The sequence below is a fragment of the Nothobranchius furzeri genome, chromosome 1, assembly GCF_043380555.1.
Source record: "Nothobranchius furzeri strain GRZ-AD chromosome 1, NfurGRZ-RIMD1, whole genome shotgun sequence".
NCBI lineage: Eukaryota > Metazoa > Chordata > Actinopteri > Cyprinodontiformes > Nothobranchiidae > Nothobranchius > Nothobranchius furzeri.
Genome location: NC_091741.1, coordinates 53777461 through 53795101, shown reverse-complemented (window position 1 = coordinate 53795101; position 17641 = coordinate 53777461). Strand labels below are relative to the sequence as shown.

The 17641-nt window shown below is 44.4% G+C and overlaps 1 protein-coding gene across 2 annotated transcripts; it reads right to left on the bottom strand.

Annotated features, from left to right (window-relative positions):
* Positions 1-740: 740 nt before the first annotated feature.
* On the bottom strand, positions 741-17299 carry kdm5a (lysine demethylase 5A). Of its 2 annotated transcripts, none has more exons than XM_015956935.3 (28): positions 16926-17299; positions 16330-16407; positions 13222-13344; positions 12970-13140; positions 12659-12853; positions 12420-12498; positions 12252-12343; positions 12009-12167; positions 11768-11887; positions 11526-11684; positions 11206-11387; positions 10945-11107; positions 10745-10864; positions 10461-10655; positions 10189-10370; positions 9944-10068; positions 9619-9769; positions 9411-9531; positions 9123-9299; positions 6807-6985; positions 6406-6724; positions 5774-6334; positions 5536-5694; positions 3420-3548; positions 3188-3335; positions 2841-3061; positions 2228-2695; positions 741-1271 (listed from the first exon to the last, which is right to left on the bottom strand). In XM_015956935.3, exons 1-28 carry the CDS (start codon positions 17070-17072, stop codon positions 969-971), a joined length of 5226 nt encoding a protein of 1741 aa, XP_015812421.1. In that variant the 5' UTR covers positions 17073-17299; the 3' UTR covers positions 741-968. The 2 variants fall into 2 exon arrangements, with proteins under 2 accessions (XP_015812421.1, XP_015812430.1); XM_015956944.3 differs by having other exon boundaries at positions 9411-9528.
* Between the last annotated feature and the right edge of the window lie 342 nt (positions 17300-17641).

The following is a 17641-nucleotide window of genomic DNA, read 5'->3' as shown; positions in this document are numbered from 1 at the left end:
CTCTGAGTGTCAGATTTAACTGAAGGAAACCCAAAGATCAGGGAAATAATACATTAAAATTAAATGCTGAATAGTTAAAAGAGCTTACCGTTACTGAAAAAAGCTGTATATTTGGTAAAAAGAACAAGTCTTATTGGATGTGTCAAACCACTCCTGTTGTCTCTTCCTGTCTGTGACACAGATGAGCCACTGAAGCAGGAGTGGTCAGTTCCCACCGGATTCAGCTGGGATGAGTTGGTGCTGGACAGCAGCACAATCTCTTCCCACAACCCTGCAATCAGGTGTGTCTGTAGAAAACCTCTGAAGCCACCGTGTGGGTAAAACTATGTAAAAACAAGTCTCTGCTAAAACACTTTACTACATAAGCTACCCTTAACTTGTACATGTTCTAATCACAAATTTTTATTTTTCTAATTTAAACATTTTAATAATTTAAATAAATCTTCTACATATTTTAAAGGTTTTTTGTGAAGCGTCTCGTGGTTTTTATCTTGAGAAGTGCTAAAATAAAAGATAGTTTTCTTTTTTAATTTTTCAACATCGCCTTTAACACAAAGTGACATTTTTGAGGAAAAAAGGACAAAAAACACGTCAACTGTTTGACTAGGATTTGTTTATTAAAGGTGAGAAAACAAAAAAGCCACAATCCATTTAATTGTTAAAAGCTATATACATTATAAATAACTCTACATCACCACCACTTGGTTTCCTAGTCTTGAGTCCTACTTGTTCCTGTCTGAGGGGCCAGGCAGAGGGCAGTGGTACAGGACGTCCTGGTGTTTGTACATCAGAGCCTTCAGAGAGGAGCGGTCGGATGTTTCTTCATCTACAACGTTTATTGGAGAGCTAACTCTGCACTCATTTGTGATGTCACACACAAGTCCCTTTGTGCTTTTAAATCAAAGCAACACTGAGCTGGTCTCTGGTTTTTGTGTGTAAGGTGCTGATTTCTTGGCCGGTGTTTGGCGCTAGCTGCCCAGCCCTGGTTCTTGCTGTAGACCTGGAGCAGCTGGGGTTATGTGGGTCAAAGAGGACCACGAGGACATGGGCAGAGATGCCGAGGATAAGCTCTGCACTCCACCGCACGTGGACAGCACCACGACGCTCTCCTCCGCCACCTCCTCCACTGTAATCCCTCCGCCCACGCTGCCCGCCTTCTCAGAGCAGTCCACGCAAATATAGTCCTCATTTTCCGCCATTTCGCAGGAAACCCCCACACACACCTGGTGGAACCACTCGTCACAGCCCCCGTCACACTGCACCCAGTCCACCTGGAAACAAGAGACAATTAAGAAAATGTGGCGTGTAAAGAATCACATGGAATATGAATGTTAGTAATCATGTTTTCTTTTTTTTTGCTGCAATGCTACAGAGAAACAAACACGTTCCTCCGTTCTGATTGGCTGCCCACCTGACTCACAGGCGGCCATCGGAAGCGCAGTGACTGGAAAGGACTGCATTAGTGTGACCTGTTAAAATGTCGTGTGTAATTCTCTTTACTCATGTAAACAGGCTCAGAACGTCACATATGAGATCCATCTCGACTGAGGAGGCTTATTATGGTAAATGGTAAATGGCCTGTATTTGATATAGCGCCTTCTAGAGTCCTGGAACTCCCCAAGGCACTTTACAACACAATCAGTCATTCACCCATTCACACACACATTCACACACTGGTGGTAATGAGCTACAATGTAGCTACAGCTGCCCTGGGGCGCACTGACAGAGGCGAGGCTGCCGAGCAAAGGGACCACCGGTCCCTCTTCGACCACCACCAGTAGGCAATGTGGGTTAAGTGTCTTGCCCAAGAACACAACGACAGCGACAGACTGAGCGGGGCTCGAACCTGCAACTCGCTTACGGGGCGAGCTCTTAACTCCTGTGCCACCGTCGCCACTTCATGTCATAACCGTAGGTCTCTCTGGCGTAACGAATGACCTCCCTACCTCTAAGACTTGCCACTGTCGCCCCCCTATTATGGAGCTTATGTGATCAGATTTAGTAAAATGAAGTCATTTCCAACTTAAATATTATTTTAGAACACATTTTAAATGTTTTCTCCTCATAGGGGTAGGGGTGATGATAACAAGTCTAAATGTAGTTTTTTTTATATTTACATCTGTGTAAATAACACATGCTAATCTGTAACCGTCTCCATCAATCACCCACGATCCTGTGGATCTAGGATGATGTGATGGATTTCAGGTTGGCTGGTTTAGGTTCTGACCTTGTCTTTACATGGCCTCTGGCAGTTCTTGGCAGCACACACTGCGTTTTCGTCGTTGGAGTCCTCGGCTCCTGACCAGTCGTACTTGGAGGGAATGTCCAGGATCTTCTTCTCCTTCCTCTTCTCCAGCCCCTCCTTGATGGCCTCCACCTTCGCAGCCGCTTTCTCCTTCCTCTTCCTCTCCTTCTCCTCCTTGGCTAAACGTTTAGCTAACTGTTTCATCTCCCGGTTCTTCTCCAGGCCAAGTTTGAGCTTCTTTTTCTTGGGTTTGCCCCCGAGGCCGAGTTCCAGACCAGCTCTTTTCAGCTCTTTGGCCTTGGACAGTCGGATGTCTCCCATGGCCGAGACTCCGCCGGCAGTGGCCATCAGCATGTGGTGGTGCTCGGCTCGCTTCAGCTTCCGTTTCCTTTTCTTCTCTGAATCCTTGAGTTTGATCTTCAGAGGCTTCTCCATGAGAGAGTTGTCAGGCTGTGGAAAGTCAAATACAAATGACGGCTCATTTAGTTTTAAAAGCCAAGTTCCTTCATGGATAAAAATGTGACTGGAGCACAGCTCGACTAGCCGTCATTTTCAAACCACTGAAAACTGTTTGCGTAACGAATGACCTCCCTACCTCTAAGACTTGTAAGAATCTCTCCTCAGAGGGAGGCTGCGTGGCCTGCAGGATCCTCCAGATGTGCTGGGTCTCATCCAGAGACACCTCCAGCAGGTCTCCCAGCATCATCAGGTCCTCCAGCTGGGCCTTAGCTTGTGGGGACAGCTCGAGCACTGGCGGTTCCAGGCTCCGAGGGACCAGAGGGGTCTTCCGGGGCTGCTTTCTGGGAGTGCCCAGGTCTGAAACGGAAATATTTGGAAGTGCGAGAATGAAACAGGAATTTGATTGTCTAAGGGAGTTTTTATATCAACAAAAAATGTGTTTTTAGGATTTTTTGGGATCAGCAGCTGCAAACATAAACTCACTTTGAACACAGGACTTGGACGCTGATGAGTAGGCATGCTCGGCACAGAAGGAAGGAGTGGCTGCCGGCCACATGTGACTGACCACCTCCTCGGACTTGACGGGAATCTCCTCGTCACAGAACAGGTAGGGCTTCACCTCGCCTGGGTCCTGGATAGAAAGATGTGCAATGTAAGAAACGGGAGAAAAAAATATGTGAGGCTGCTAAAAAAATCCTGCTGCTGCCTCACAAACCTTCATGTCATAACCGTAGGTCTCTCTGATGTCCTCATCCGAGTCCGTTTCCTCGTCGTCGTAGTCCATGCACTGGCGAGGCGACGTGGCTCTGCTGAAACCGGACTGTTGAAAGGTTTGGATGTGGCCCTGAGGAACACGAACACAGATAACAGGCTCTCAATTCTGATAAGACTCTGTGTGTGTGTGTGTGTGTGTGTGTGTGTGTGTGAGAGAGAGATGGAAAGGCTGATGCTAAAGAGCGGAGGCTTAAGCCTTCCAGCAGCTCATTTAACATTAAACGTTTATAGAAGAAAACATTTTAAATACATTTTTTTCTCAGTTTATAATTGACTAGAAAATGTTGCATAAAACTGAGAAAGTGAGCTAGCAATAGCCTTTTTCTAACCTCCACATAAGCCCCTTTTACAAGAATCACCATGACGGCAAATCAGCATAATATCACCCTAACGGTGTGTCTTATAAACGCGCCATGCTGGCATGGCGATGCACAAATTTTGCGGCATTTGTTCCGCCTCGCTTGGTAGTAATATTGTAGTAATCGTCTGTCCTATAAACGGTGATTGTGCCTTGGTGCAACAGAGGGAGGTGTAAGGATCACGTGGGGAGTTACTCCTGAGCTCCGACCGGCAACCATTTTGAAAATGAAAGTAAACACGGGCCTTAAGTTTAACTTTTGTTACCAGAATCAGCGGAGATGATAATCTGGAGCGATGCAGCGCTACTGGAGCTTTTCTCCATTAGAGCTGGAGCTCAACCAGAGACCGCACGGGGACTGTGGAGGACAAACACCTTTAGCAGGGTATCTGCAGGTTTAAGGGAGCCACATTTAAGACTTTTTAAGACCTTTTTAAGGCCACTTTGACCACATTTAAGCTATTCTTTAAATTAAATTTAAACTATAATTTCCAGCTATTGCCTGAAACCGGTGCTAACCACATCGCGAACGTGGGATTAGCCACCCAGTTACCATTAAACTTGCACTTCCCCATGGCGCGAGCTCCCACTAGCTTAACCAGCTAATGTGCTCATCTAAACATAGCCCCCTTTCACAACCAACTGAATGTGTACGGTTCCGCTTACGCCAACATCGTACACAAAAAATGCTGAACACTAACTAGAAATTTCCGAAAATTTAATAGAAATAAAAGAATTTTGTTTATTGGGTCTTTGGTAATTTAAGACCTTTGGAAACTGTATTTAAGGATTATTTGTCATTTTTAAGGATTTTTAGGGCCTTAAATTTGGAAAAGCTAATTTAAGACTTTTAAAGACTTTTTAAGGACCCGTGGATACCCTGTTTAGGAGCGGCTTGTTAAAAAAACGTAATGAGCATGACTTTGATCGCAATAAAAAGCAAATTATGTCCAAGATACACGGGAGTCCGCGGCAGCACATAGACCGCCCCCCCTACCCCCTTTATGCCGCCATCACCTAATCTTTTGTAAAAAGGACACGATTGCGTCACATTACCGCCATGGTCTGACGGCTTATAAACGACCGAAGGCTCCCTGATGCTGCCATGGCAGAAAACAGACGGGAGCAAAATAAAAATGTTGTAGCTGGATTTTTACAACAACATGTAAACTAAAATATTAAAGCTACAGCTGTTTAGATGAAGCATCCCTACAAATAAATCAGTTCACTCTGTTGGAGATGAAATAAACCAAACAGGCAGAATAGCCTTCAGAATCACCTTGGGACTCAGTTATAAAACAAAAGTTATCTGAAAAATTAATGTGATAAATATGCAATTCAAACGTAAGTCCACACATGGGCGTTATTATCTTAGACCAGGAAGTAGTTTCTGGTCTTTCATCTAAACTATTTAGGTGAAGTTTGTGACAAACGATTTAAATGATTAACCTGGTTAAAAAAATGTTTTACTTTTATTTTTTTTCCCCAATGTATCAACATTCAAGAATTTGTTTAATAGAACTTTTTAGATGGAAAATAAATATTTTTTGACTCTTAAAAACTCATTTTATTAATAAACTGAATTAGAAAAGAAAAATTATTGGAAAAAATTATTTTTCTTTTCTAATTGTCTCTGTTTTTTAAAAGCATCGTGGTGCTTTTAAAAAACAGAGACAACACTCTTGAGGAACGGGGCTACCTGCAGGTCTGGATTGGCAGCAGCTTTCTGCAGCTCGGCGTTGATGATCTTCTCCGTCTTCTCCCTCGCCGCCTGCTCCACCATACGCTGACTCAGCACAGACAGCTTGGCCAGAGCGGAGGACAGCTCCTCGGTAGCCAGAGCTTGACGCGCTCGGTCCTGGTAGGACGGTGACACCCATGTAGATTATTAAAGGGAAACTGGACGCAGAAGGAACTGAATAATTAAAGGAACATACCTGCCAGCTCATTGCTCTCTCTGTTAAACACTGCAGAGCTTCTCCTTCTGGCAGACGCACCGGCAGCTTTTGTAAGGAAACCAGCAGGGACAGAATGGTCTCCAGCCTCGGTCTCCTCGACCTCTGACACAGCGGACACAAGAATTTGGAGTCTTTGCTGTTGCTCTGCCAGGCCACGCCCACTTTCTTTTGAGTTCCTGTTTTAGGTAAAGGGACGCAGGCGCCGTGGAACCAGTCCTTACAAAGCTCACACTGCAGCATGAAGCCACTGGCTGTCTTTCGACACAGACAGAACTTGACCTCCTCAATGCGGTCCGCCATGGCCATTTTGGCTAAATTAGCAGCACGGAGCGAGTGAATGGCGTTCACTTCCTTTTGCTCTTTGGCTTTGAAAGCAGCTACAACAGTTGAAGGGTCTCGGACCTCCTCAAGGCTCTCCTCCAGGTCGCTCAAAGTGTGGGGGTCAAAGCCACCTCTCTCCTTCTCCATAAGCTCCTTGACCCGCCTCCGCTTGCTCTTGCTGTTGCTGTAAACGCCGATATCCATACGTGGGCTGAGAACCTGGGAAAGAGAGGCTGTACTCAGGTCTATGATGTTTTCAGACGCAAGTAATGAACCAGATGTGTTCTAACCTGGAGCAGCGTGTACGTAGAGTTCTTCTTCAGGAATGTGCGAGCGGTCCTCTCCCTCCAGGCCCGAGCTGAAGCCACCTGGGTCTCCACCAGGGCCAGTGGATCAAGTCGAACGGGGATGGAGCGACCTCTGGCCAGGAGGCTTTCCAGCTGCTCCAGATAAGCGTAGCTGCTTCCGTTATGGATGGCCTCCACCTTAGCGCTCCACTCCTTTGCTTTGTGGAGGGCGTCTTCTAGAGCCAGAATATTGGGCAGATATGCTGGGATGTTTCTGGCCTCCAGCACGATGCTCTCCAGGGTCACCATGCTGTGTCGAGGTCTGAGGCAAAAGATGATTACAACTCAGAGAGATTTCAAGTGCAGGATTTTTTTTTTTTGGTGCATCTTTGAATCCGCCTCACCTGGCACCTAGACAGGCACGTGCCTTGTCCTCCCACCTCTCTGAGACAGTGAGGACCTCTTGTAGCTCTGCCATCGCCTTCTCCACAGCATGATGTGGAGCCAGTCCCACCCCCCAGTCGATCAGCCTCTTCATCAGCTCCAGAGTGACACAGTGTGGTTCAGAAAGGGTGACACGGACCTGAAGTTTGATGAAGATGGAAAAAGAGCTCTAGTCGTTTTACATTCAGGCTTTAAATTTTACTTTCTGGATTTCCATTTCAGAGCTGAGTATTTTAGGGAGTAAAATATTTAAAATAATTAAGTGATTTACTTTGAATGTGCACAGGAGACTGCATCATGAGTCACCATAAGGATTTGTAACCAGCATCACTGACAGTTGCTGCTCGAGGAGACACGGTGTGTAAAAACAGAGACTCTTGATGATGTAAAACTATTTTCCAATTCTCAAAGGTTTCCAATATGCAAATTAACTCATCCACTATTAGTTTAAAAACCTCTTCACACTATCACGTTTACAGCTTTTTTTTTCTTTGTTCTTCTTCATATTTACAAGGTCATCTCTATGCATTTAACCCTATATAATAGTTTGTTCTTTGAGGCTCCAGAGCATTTGAAACTTTAGGCGTGTTTCCACGAGCGGAACTTCAGGGTAAATTTACCAGCATTTCCCGGCATGCGCGTCCATTCCACCGGGCCATTTTCCAGGCCATTTAAGGAATTTTCGGTGTGCACGAATAAGGACAGGGTTAGAGCTCACATTAATAACATAATTCGGTCAGCATACTTCCATCTACGTTCCATAAACCGTCTTCGCCCCTCACTGACCCCTCACACTGCCGCCATTCTCGTCCACAGCCTCGTCACCTCCCGTCTCGACTATTGCAATTCACTTCTTTATGGTCTCCCCAACAAACTCCTTCATAAACTGCAACTGGTCCAGAATTCAGCAGCCCGTATTATCACCAGAAACCCTTCCTTTCACCACATCACCCCGGTTCTCCAACAACTTCACTGGCTCCCAGTTAAATTCAGGTCCATCTCCAAAATTCCCCTCCATACCTTCAAAGCAATCCACAACCTCTCTTCTCCATATATCTCAGACCTTATAAGTATTCACACCCCATCCCGTTCACTCAGATCTTCTTCTTCCATCCATCTTGCGGTTCCTTCTGCCCGTCTCGCTACCATGGGGAGCAGAGCTTTCAGCCACTCTGCTCCTCGTCTCTGGAACTCACTTCCCCCAGACATCAGGAACATCGACAGTTTTACCCTTTTCAAAACTAAACTCAAAACACATATGTTTAAATCTGCCTACAACCTCTGATTTTACTGAACTGTTTCTCTCAGTTTTTTTTTCCTTGTTTGGGTTTTATTATTGTTTTATTGTATTTTATTAAGTATTTTCTGTCAAGTGACCTTGGGTGTCCTGAAAGGCACTTTTAAATAAAATGTATTATTATTATTATTATTATTATTATTAGTTGGAGTCCCTGATTAAATTGTTTTTTTTTCTTGCCATCTTATGGAAAGAAATAAAGTCTCAAAGCACAACAACGTTGCAATTCTTTGAATAATCAGACGTGTTAAGCCTCTACAATCCTAACAAATCCCTGCTAAGGGACAGGTTTACTAAAGTCTTGGCTGGGATTGGTTAAAGAGTGAGTAACACCTAAATTAACCTTTTTGCTGATAAAGATAGATGAGTGTCTAATAGTGCTGTAGACATGTGTAACCATTAGTGTGGCAGTTTAGTGCAACTTACGTTAAACTTATTTCAGCCCCAAACCGTAATTCTATCACCATCTTCAGGTTAAAAACTCATCTCCACATTTATTTAGAATCAGCTGTGGCTGACGGCTAAGCTGAAAAACGTGACATTGTCAGCAAATTACTACAAGGCTGCAATGCACTGGTCTCCAGGTGAGGCAGCCGCACCTCCATCCGGCTCAACTACTCACCTGCCGATATGACATGTTGGAGCTCTGAGCTGCTTGCCTCCTTTAAAAAAAAAAAAAAGCCCTCCTCCCCTTTTCGTCTAATGATCTCAGTGGACATAAAATCCTCCAGAATGCTGCAGAATCTGTGTCTGCTCTTCTCCTGAGAGGTAAGTCTGCTGTGAGTGTATGCTTGCTTCCATGTGTGCTCGTGGACTTGTTTTTCAACAGAGAAACAGCGCACGCTGGGGGGTTGCCATCTGTCATTGCCTCAGTGCTGCTCTCTCGGTTCATCAGGCTCTTTTAGAAGTGTTTTGTTAACAGGAAGTGTGGATGAAATACGTCTCCACCCAGGCCTTGGCTCCCACTTTAACAGCTCACCTCATCAAGCCACCTGGCCTGTTGCAGCTCCTGTTTGAGTCTAGGCAGCTCGGGCAGCTCTACGTCCAGGCCGCTTCCCAGATCCAAAAGCTCCTGCAGCTTGGCGGAATCGGGCGTCTCGTCTGATAAAGCCACCTGGGCTCGCTCGTGGAAGTCCTCCACAGTCTCCAGTAACTCCTAAAAACACATGGGGAGTTAAAGAAAAGAGGTCAGATGTCATCAGAGGAGTGAAGCAGGAGGAAACATGCTGTATGTGGGCATCGTATAACAATAACAGACAGGACTGACTTTGACTTGTCGCGCCTGGCTGATGATACATGGCAGCCTGTAGAGCTGGCCCACAAAGGCTTTCAGCTCATCTACGGTCAGTTTGGTGCGATTACGGCTGCTTTCAGAACGAAGGCGGCTGCTGCAAAAACAGACGACACCGTCAGCTCTTCTCTGGACCTGACAATGGGAGCTCCACTGCTGGCCTGTGGTGTGAAGGTGTACAGACCTGTGCCTCTGCTTACGGCTGAGCAACAACTGAGCCACTGAGGAACACGTCTCCGCTTCTTTCACCATCTCCCTCAAGCGACGGAACAACGAGTTCTCAGGGTATTTCCTGTCTTCTGCGTCCTCCAGCAAAACCTTGAGTTCAATCAAATCTATAAGACAAACAAGGAGATAAAAATTCAAAGGGATACGTTCGAGATTAGATTTCTGTTTCAGTTTTGGAGCTAATAGATAAAAGTTCTGATCAGATTGAAAAAGGAACATGTTTTATGTGCATTTTCAGGTTATAATAAGGTTTAAGACTGTGGAGAAAAACATGCATGGACCTTTTTTGTTCTTCTGATCCGCTACCAAAGCTTCAGAGACCCTCTTGGCCCAGGTGTCGTAGGACTGAGCCCGGGTCTTAACGCCATACAACATGGATGGAAACTCCTCCAGATCATAACGATATCTGAGACATAAAAACGAAGCTGAAGGTGGTTAACGGAAGAAATGGAACACCAAGTTAGGATCCCGACTTCTAAATTTAGCCCACAAAAGAAACAGGTTTTTTATTCATGAAAATTCCTACCGAAGACACTTGTTGCCAAGAGGACAGTCGCAGAGATCCTTGGCATGATGGAGGCAAACCAGCCGGTCCGGACAACAGGGACAGGTCAACGCCGAAAGGAAGCAGGTGGTCTTACACTTGTGACACTGACGCTCATCGTCTGGAACGAGCTCAAAGACCTCCTGTTCTGATGACAGCACCCCCTACATCCAGGAAACAAAAGATGATTTTTAACGGTTAGGTTTGAATTTCAGCTCAGTCACGGTGCAGTCCAACACTTTTGACATGTTCACCATTTCTTGGACAGCCTGCCTGAGCTTCGTCTCCTCCTCTATCATCTCTCCCATCTCCTTGAAAATGGACGCAGCCAGTTCCACGTCGAGGCTCTCGGGATCAGCCGCCATCTTGCACAACAGTTCTTCGTGGGAGAAGACGCAGTAGCGGTGGAGCCGTCGGTAGTGAGCAACGCACTGGCGCCCCAAAGGTAACTGGGAGAGCATGTGAAAGCGTGACTAACTCCGCCGTGAAGGAAACAAGAGCGGTGTTAAATGGAATGTGCTAGGAGGACTCTCCTCACCCAGTCAGCTGTGCAGAAATTAACAGCTTCTGCAAAGTTGTAGCCCTGGTTGAAGCCGCTGTGATAGGCTCTGGGGAAGGTCACCACAAACTCCCCGGCACACTGGTTAGTCCTGTAAACCTGAGACGCAGTCACAAAGATAAGGCCGGGGAACAACAGAGACCATACAGACACGTCCTCAGATCAAACATCCACCCTACAGGAACACCGTGCTCCATGAGGACGTTTGGATTCATGATGGTGACCAGCTGGTGAAGGAGGTCGGGTTGAGAGTCGAACAGCTCTGGGGCCAATTTTTTCATCACAGCCTCCAGTTTCTCTGCTGCAGAGGCCGGTACTCCATACCAAGTCTTGGGTTCTCCCCTAAAAAACAGCAGAAGCAAAGATTTGCATCATAATATTTTTTTTTTGTCAAAATGATTTTGCAGGACCTATCAGCTCTTCCAGTTGTGCCTTCTCACCAGTGCAGGAAGTTAATGGAGTAACTCCAGTGGTCCTCGATGTGCCAGCAGAAGGAGGAGAAGCACATCCCAACATAGAGCCAGGGAACCTTCATGCCGGATATGTCCACATTAATGTGAGCGAGAACCGACTGCTCCAGAACCGGCATGTTGTTCAAGTTCCAGCCAGAGTTGGCGTATTCCTGAAGGGAATCGTGTCATCATTGATAATGTTTCAAAGTTTTTGTTTTACTAATTCTGAAAATCACATGAAGGTCATTTACATAAAAATCAACTAAACAACTCAGCAAAAAAGGCAAAAGTGCCTCAGAGGCACTCACCTCCTCATCTCCCAGAAGCCTCCTCTTGCCATCTTTCACAGGAAACCCACTTCCCACCTCCTTGGAGCTGATGTCAGCTCCGTACTCTACGATTACGTCCTCCTCGATGCTGCTGACCAGACGCCAGAACTCCTTCTCCACCAGCTCTGTAGGGACCATCTAAACATAAAAGGTGGACCTGGTTAAACCCATCCCAGCTCTTAAATCACATTCAATCCTCTTCACGAGCTCCTTCGACATACGTGAACCGGCATATTAAAATAGTCTGATTTAAAGTTGTCGGCCATTTCTCCGAAGCTCTGCAGCGTGTACTCTCTGACCGCCTGCTCAAAGCCAAACGCCTCTCTGGGTTTGCTGCACTCCTGTAGAAAAAGACGACGCAGAAAGAAGATTCTGATTAACAGAATTTCAACAAAAGGAAAATAAAAAAAAAAACTAAAAAATTTGATCAGTCGTGACTGTCAGACATCTTTCAGTCCTTACCTCAGCAACACACTTGGGGCAACGCCAGTCCCCCTTGGGCACATCCTGCAGAGGGGGGATGAGGCAGAAGGTGTGGTAGCTGTCATCACAGCCGTCACACAGCAGGAGGCGGTCCTCCTCGTCTCCGCGTCCACACACCAGGCAGAGGTAAAGGTCAATCTGAGGGACAGAAGATGCAAAAAGTTTAACCCCTAGGGGTGACTTCTGAGCCTCTGATGCCAAACTCAAACAAATCTGACTCACGAAGTTGACCTCCAGGGTCTCCTTACGTGGTCTCATTTTGATGGCAAAGGCTTGAGCTTTGAGGTGACGCTGCTTCTTAATAAACCCGTCGTCTAGATAGGGGAAGAAACGTAATTAATCTGCTTTTCTAATATTTACTATGTAAAAGTTTATCAGTTTGAAGCTTACCAGCAGACACGATCTCTAAATCGACCATCCTGGGACTTGTTTCAAAGATTTTGAGACCTTTAGGGTCCTTGTTCTCCCTCTAAAGGAGTCCAATGAGACACAAGAGCAGACAGTAAACAACAGTTAGGATTTATACAGGCCTTTTTTGTAGTTTGTCTAGCTGCTGTAGCAGAAAAATAACAAAAATGTGACTTTCTAAGTTCCGTTAGCATGTGAGTGACGCCAACAGCTGCTTTCACCTCTGACTTGAGACGTCTGGAGCGCCTCTCGGGAAGAAGCTGCCCCTTGGTTTGTGTCACTTCGCCCTCCACGTCTTTCTCCTTGTCCTTCTCGTCCTCCTCTTCTTGATCCTCGTCTTCCTCCATTGTTTCCTCGCCAACCCCCTCATCTACGTCTTCCCCGTCCGTTGCCTCGTCATACAGCCGTTGGAGTCCCTGATTAAAACGATTAGTAGAATCAAAAACTTCTTTAGTTTTCGTTACTGTTTCAATGAAACTGATCTGAATAAACTAAATCAGGACTGAATAAACTGAGGAGGATCTCCACTCACGGTGAGCGTAGCTCCAGACTGGAAGAGCTCGTAAGGGTAAAGGATTCTCTCATAGTGGGAACGCAGCAGGGAACCAGTGCCTTTTCCCGGTGGGAAACCCATTCGACTCGACACTTTGGACCATCTCTTCTCTTTGCAGATAGTCTCAAAGCCACCTTCGGATGACACAATCTGAACGAGTCAGAGATAAGAAAGTTAGCAGAGGAAACACGGACAGTGCCACAGGCATTAAAAAGGTAGATCCGTTTTTACCTTGCTGAGCTGATAGAGGTCCAGAACCTTTCTCTCCACGTGAGGAAATCGAATCTTTGATCCCTGCAGCTCCCAGAACTTTGCTATTTGATCCAGAAAGTTTAGTTTAACCCGAGTTAGGGCCTGAAAAAAAAAAAAAAAAAAAACAGAGACAAAAGAGAGCAGATTGTAAGAACAGGAATAAAACGCTCTGTTACACTTATTGAGCACCTGAAGCAATAATAGCTATTATCTGTAATTAAATCCAAATACAAAAACACTAAAGTTCATTTAAACATTTATTGCTGCTCAGAACTTGAGGAGCATATAAGAAAAAGAAATATTAAAGGTAGAAAATTTTGATTTGTTTCAACAAATTCTCCTGTCAGTGATTTAAAGGAGGTTCCGTGGCGCACTTCATCTCTCCTCAGATACTAAAGGAAACACAAATCCAAGAATTTTCTAAAAGCACATCTAAATTTTCCAACATTTTTCATAAACAGACACTAATAATAAGCAACATAACTGTTCAGCATAAACTGGTGTCAGGACTGAGCTGCTAATGGAATTTGTATTCCAGTTTCAGTTTCGGCTCCAATTCCAAAATCAGAATCAGAAACGGATTTCATAACAATCCTCTTTGCAGCCTTCAGATGAAGCCCACTTGTATGCCTCCTGAAGGCTAAACTTGTGTGTCATGTGATGCCATTTTAAAAAGCCCAGGTAAGTAAAGAGGGCAGAATAAGGGCAAAACACACGTACATGATTCTATTATTTTCAGTTACTGCCCCAACATGCTCTGTGCTGTAGCATCCAGAATTTCTCCAAAAGGTTTTATTTTCAAGCATCAACACTCCAGAAAAATCATAATTTCATGAACGCCGACTTGAACATTGACCACCAATTTACACCGGGTACGTAAGCTTTGTATTACAAAAGCATTGTGGCCACCGCGGCTGATACGAGGCGATTTAGTCAATGGTTTGCTTCACACTAAATGCGTCACGGCTTGCGTCAGATGCATCCCAAAAGCTTGTTGCCGCGCCACTAAAAATTTGCTTGGGTTCTATTTTTAACGAGGCACGCTTCCAGAACATGTCATTCTCCCCAGTTAACATAGAGCAAACTGAAAAACACACATGGCATCAGTGTAAAGCACCCTGGTTACACTTCAAAATAAAAGCCAGGTGCAGATTTGTGATTCCTTAACGATGCAAATATAACGGCTTTAACGATGACCAGAGGGCTTATTGCTCCTTGCATCTTTAGAGGTGAGCATCTGCATGTTTTTCAGCATCAATAACCAGGCTTTTATCCTGGCAATGGAGATTCACAACATAATATATGACATTACACTTCTGTTTAAAGGGACTATAAGGAAGTTTGACAGTCAAAACATGTATAGAAATAATAAATTTCTTCTTCATACATTCTCCTGCAATGACCTGGTCCTGTGGAATGAGCCCTGGCATTTTACTGTGATTGCCTGTTTTTCTGTAAAATCACAGAAAAAGAGAGTTGCTCGGGTCGAGCAGGCTGCTTCATGCGCGTTCACGCTCAGGCATAGCCAGTAGCATTTGCTATCAGTAGCTTTAGCAGCAGAGAGTGAGGTAGTGCCAACTCAGCGACTTTGTCGCTGTTCCTAACGCCTAGTGACAAACCAAGCTACATTTCTGAGGACCCTTACCTACTTTCTTCTAGATATGTCCCGCAAATTAGCAACAAAATAGCCATTTTCGCTCCGAACTGTTCTTTGGATTGACGTTGTCATCAAGGATATAAAAGTTACAGATACATCTAATGTTACTGGTGCTTTAGCTCACCTAATAAGATGTCTGACTCTCATGCTAAAGACCTGGGTTCGATTCTGGGTGTGAACATAGTTTATTTGGAGTTTCATTTTTACATTAATGGTATATTTTTTTACAGTAAGATGCCCAAATCTTTATTTGAGACTCGCCAAACAGCATTGAATTCACAGATAAAAAAGATGTGGGTTCAACTTTTATTTTGGAACAATTTTTCAAGCAAGGGAAGGGAATGATCTGAGCATGCAGGAGGACTGACCCATCATAAACCTTTGTTGGCTGTGCTGAAGAGAAAGGTACAGAACCAAATTATTTAATTAATTAGCTGTGCGTTCCCCTGTCCTCTGTCCTCCGGGCCACACACACACACACACACACACACACACACACACACACACACACACACACACACACACACACACACACACACACACACACACACACAGGACTGTCTCAGCTGTTATTTTTGTTAAGGAGTGTGCACGTACAGCATGCGCCCTCGTGCACTAGCCTACTATTGAAGCTGCCGTTACGCTTTTGGCCTGAGGGAGCAATCACGAGCATAAAATTTCAAAAGTCTGAAAGGTCCCTTTAACAAAGACAACACCAAAAAGGAGAATGCATGAACCAACATCAAACATGATCTCACAAATACGGCTATGCAGATCACGATGCAGTCTCTATGCATCTGACCTGCTCCCGGTAGGGACTGATGCATCAAGAGGTCACAACAAAAATGCATTACTGCCGCAACTCGTCTTTTTTATTCACTTTTACAGCAGCACTGTTTGTTTTATACACTGTAGTGTAAAGCGCTTTGGAGTCCTTACTCTGAGGCGCTATACAAGTGTGGGTCTTTTATCATTTTGTTCCTGCAACAGCTTAATCAAGCAGATGATTTAAGTTAAATTTGTTGCCTACAGGTGGATTTTAAGTTAATTTCTGAATGTGGCAAAAGTATTTCTATGATGTATTTTTTTATCCTAAACAGTTGAATATTTTATTGCAGGTTACATCGAATCAAGTAGGATAACAGTTATATTAATCTCCTAATTTTGTTTTCCAGTTTTGATCACCACTAATCAGCACAGTTCTGCTTCCTGCTGCTTATATTCTTCTTAAAATATGAACTCTGAATATTTTAGGCTTTATAAAAATAGAAACCTTCAGCCATATGTGCTTTCAAAGAAAAGACTATTGATAATGGAAGTATATATTTCTGGAGGAAACACATTCATATGAGGATAAAAAACTAGTCTAGTTGGCATCACAATGGTCTTATTTTGATGAACAACCATAAGGAATGTTTAGCTAAACTAACCTCAAGTTCATTTAGTCTTTGCACTCTTGGAGTGAAGCGAAAGTTTCTAACTTCGCAGGCGAATGGAGGCTGCCAGTCCTGAAAAACAAAAAGGAAGTTTAAAGATTTTCCTAGAAGACAATGAAGAAATCGCTATACAGACAATATATAGGCACAGTTTAATTAAATACCTATGTCGTAACACTCTGTAGTCCTAGTAATAACCTAAACCTAAACAGCAGAAACTATATAAAAATGTTAAAGAATCTTATAAAAATAAAAATAATTTCAAACTGTGCTGCTGTCTTTAAAAATAAAACCCAGGGCCAGATGTCACTATGTATGGTGTCCAATGACCTTCAGGCCCGCATTTAGACCAATGTCACATTAAATAATCAGACTACTTTGCCACTATTATAACTTTTTACAACACAAATGCAAACAGAAATAAACGCTACGCTTGCAGATATGCATTCAGCAGAAAATTTAAGCCCCATTTCATCTTTATCGGACCAACTCCTCGGACCCATGGAGAACCTCGGCTACGTAATTTACGTAAGGTCGTGATTAAACCCACATAAACACAAAAGCTCTCTCTCCAAATGTATAAAGTGTACCTGTGGAGGCCTTATCTTGCAGATGCCATTTTTCTCCGCGATGGGTCTGATTTTGTTAATAAACCCTAAAGGATCCGAAAAGTCCTCCCAACTCGGCTCGAACACCGGGCATTCAGGAGGAGGCACGAACTCGGCGTATGCAGACATGTCGGAGAGCGTGTGGTAAAACGGTCTTTAAAAACACACACACACACCCAAAAATCAAACGTCCATGATTTTAGCAACGACTGTCTGGTTGAATAACTTCATCTGGTTCCATGATGATCGTACAATTGTCCAGAGATATCACGTCAGGCAGTGGTTCATTTTGTCACCTGGAAGAGGATTTAAAACACAAAAGAAGGAAGCTGGAACGGATGTTTCCCCATCACCAGGCCGGGGAGTGTTCACTACTCCCCTACCTGGGACGGAGGGCAGGGTCAGTCCGATAATGTCACCATTCCTTCCTTCAAGTGTCAGCTTGCAATGTTGTTTGAGGTGACGACGAAATGTAGAATCTAGTTTCTGAAAATCAAAACAAACCTCCAAACAGACGGCGATGCTGCGTTATGTTACGCTATTTCGTTTCTGTGCGTGGGTCATTTTATACAAAGATTCCTTCGTTCCAACAAAGTTAGCAATGGTTAGCTTGATGTTCTTGGGTTCGAGACGCTTCCTCAAATAAACTCCAGCCTTTGTTTCCTGTATAGTACCCCTCAAGTTGACGTGTTCACTCC

Coding starts and splice junctions, on each gene's coding strand:
- kdm5a (XM_015956935.3), bottom strand. CDS start 17,072: ATGTCTGCATACGCCGAGTTCGTGCCTCCTCCTGAATGCCCGGTGTTC. Junction 13,141..13,221: donor ACCTCTATCAGCTCAGCAAG/GTAAAAACGGAT, acceptor TGACTCGTTCAG/ATTGTGTCATCCGAAGGTGG. Junction 6,725..6,806: donor CGTGCCTGTCTAGGTGCCAG/GTGAGGCGGATT, acceptor CTTTTGCCTCAG/ACCTCGACACAGCATGGTGA.